Genomic DNA, 1,697 nt, shown 5'->3' with positions numbered 1-1,697 from the left:
ATGCTGTACGCAGGCTAAAAAGCTAGCAGGTGTTGCAAACTAGCAGTACACTACAGGCCCTATACAAAAAAGAAGAGGAAAGGATGCAAAAGATAGTACAAAGGGGGATAAAAAATAAAGTAAGGTAGGTAAGTAACTTAATTTATAAAAATAAAAAGTTACTAGTGTCTGTACATAAGTACAGCTGTGTCTGTACACACGTACAGCTAAATTAGGTTGCCTAAAACGTTAGCTATCTAGCCTGTGCGCTAGGGGCTATGTGTACTTAAGAGCCCTCTTTCTTTGTACAAAGAGAGAGGGCAGTAGTTAATAACAAGAAGATCTTTGCCTGCTCACCTCTTAGTACGCCCCTTGGGCGTACGTTTGTTCGATCGAACCCAGGTCAACCAACAGAATCAGTTAATCCGATTAAATTAAACTTGTCTGAGCTACATGGGTTACCCTGAGAACTTCTGGGCATGGGTTCTTCTTATGCATTGTCACTTTTGACTAGATTTAAGCGCCAGGGATCATACCAAATTGTGGCACAGTCCTGGTTATTCTCGAGCTACTGTGCCGCCGATTCACGGAGGCACTCGGTAGAGGCACCGATTACGAGTTCTCGCAACAGTCCAATTTGGTTCCAGTAATACGGGAGCGGGGGTTGTGGTCAACTATTTAATTTTCGGATGGCCATCATTTCGGAATTGCCTTAGGAGTCTTCTTCCTTCCGCAGCAATCATAGCCATGCAGAAACCGCGTTGTCACGACTAGGTTCTAAAACCCCCTCATCATAGGATCCTTCTCCGTATACATCACGAGCGAATGGCACACACCACGAGCATGGGCTTCGAGATTGTCGTTGGGATCCGCTGCGGGCTGATCGCTACGCCGTTATTTGGTGTTTTATATCTGAGGTTAACACCCCCCTAGCGTCCATCCCTGCGTCGAGAGACGGACAGTGTTGCGAGGTAGGTTCGCTATTCGGACCTTCCGAGTCCCTCCTTCGCAGGTCTAGAAGCCACAGCTGATACATTACGATTCTATAGCCACTTTCCTCCAGATAACTAGTCTCCGACAAGGACTATTGCGGTGTTGGTTATGCTGTTGATTGTTTCATCAACGCCGTCAATCACCCCTTCCGCTATACCCCCTGTCCAATTACGACCTCTGGACTCTGTCGAGAATTCAGAGAGCTAGAAGGAAGGCTTAAGTGAGGGAGATCATGTCTCTAAGCTTTTGATGCTACTTTAACTCAAGGCGTATGCTTGCTAGGAGTTTCACCGGGCGGAGGATGAGCAGTTAGACGTCTGCCGGTGTTGCGAGACAATACAGCACGCTTACCACTTGCTGTATTAAACTGTATTATACCATGGCGCTATGCCTACCTTAGATTACTGTAACCTTTCGGAACAACCTCGCCATCTAATCAAATATTACACTATCTCTACCGCCAAGCCCTCTCTCCTATTGGTCCGGATATAAGCCGGCTATTGATTTGATTGGTAGAAAATCGGTAACCAAAAAGCCGCGTTACTGTTTGTTTTTAAGCTTCAAGTAATCGTTCTGCTATGCTACATGCTTGATCCGGTCTTCTTTTTTTCCTATCGTGATCGACTACCGCACGGTCGGGGGTGTAAAAATCACTTCTACAGTGTAATTTTTCCCGCTAAATGTAATCGGCTCTGCCAAGACCTTCCAAGCAAAGCCCGCTGCAG

General features: G+C 46.2%; 1 protein-coding gene across 1 annotated transcript; it reads left to right on the top strand.

The window, feature by feature from the left end:
* Positions 1–432: 432 nt before the first annotated feature.
* Positions 433–1,540, top strand: BDR25DRAFT_361712 (uncharacterized protein; the record flags this gene model as incomplete). Its single annotated transcript, XM_033696466.1, has 8 exons — positions 433–478; positions 531–648; positions 696–742; positions 802–880; positions 913–991; positions 1,051–1,158; positions 1,255–1,331; positions 1,438–1,540. The coding sequence occupies 8 exons, from the start codon at positions 433–435 to the stop codon at positions 1,538–1,540; spliced, it is 657 nt and encodes a 218-aa protein (XP_033541041.1).
* Positions 1,541–1,697: the final 157 nt, after the last annotated feature.

This window comes from Lindgomyces ingoldianus, assembly GCF_010093535.1.
Source record: "Lindgomyces ingoldianus strain ATCC 200398 unplaced genomic scaffold BDR25scaffold_47, whole genome shotgun sequence".
Lineage (NCBI taxonomy): Eukaryota > Fungi > Ascomycota > Dothideomycetes > Pleosporales > Lindgomycetaceae > Lindgomyces > Lindgomyces ingoldianus.
This window is presented reverse-complemented; position numbering and strand designations above follow the sequence as displayed.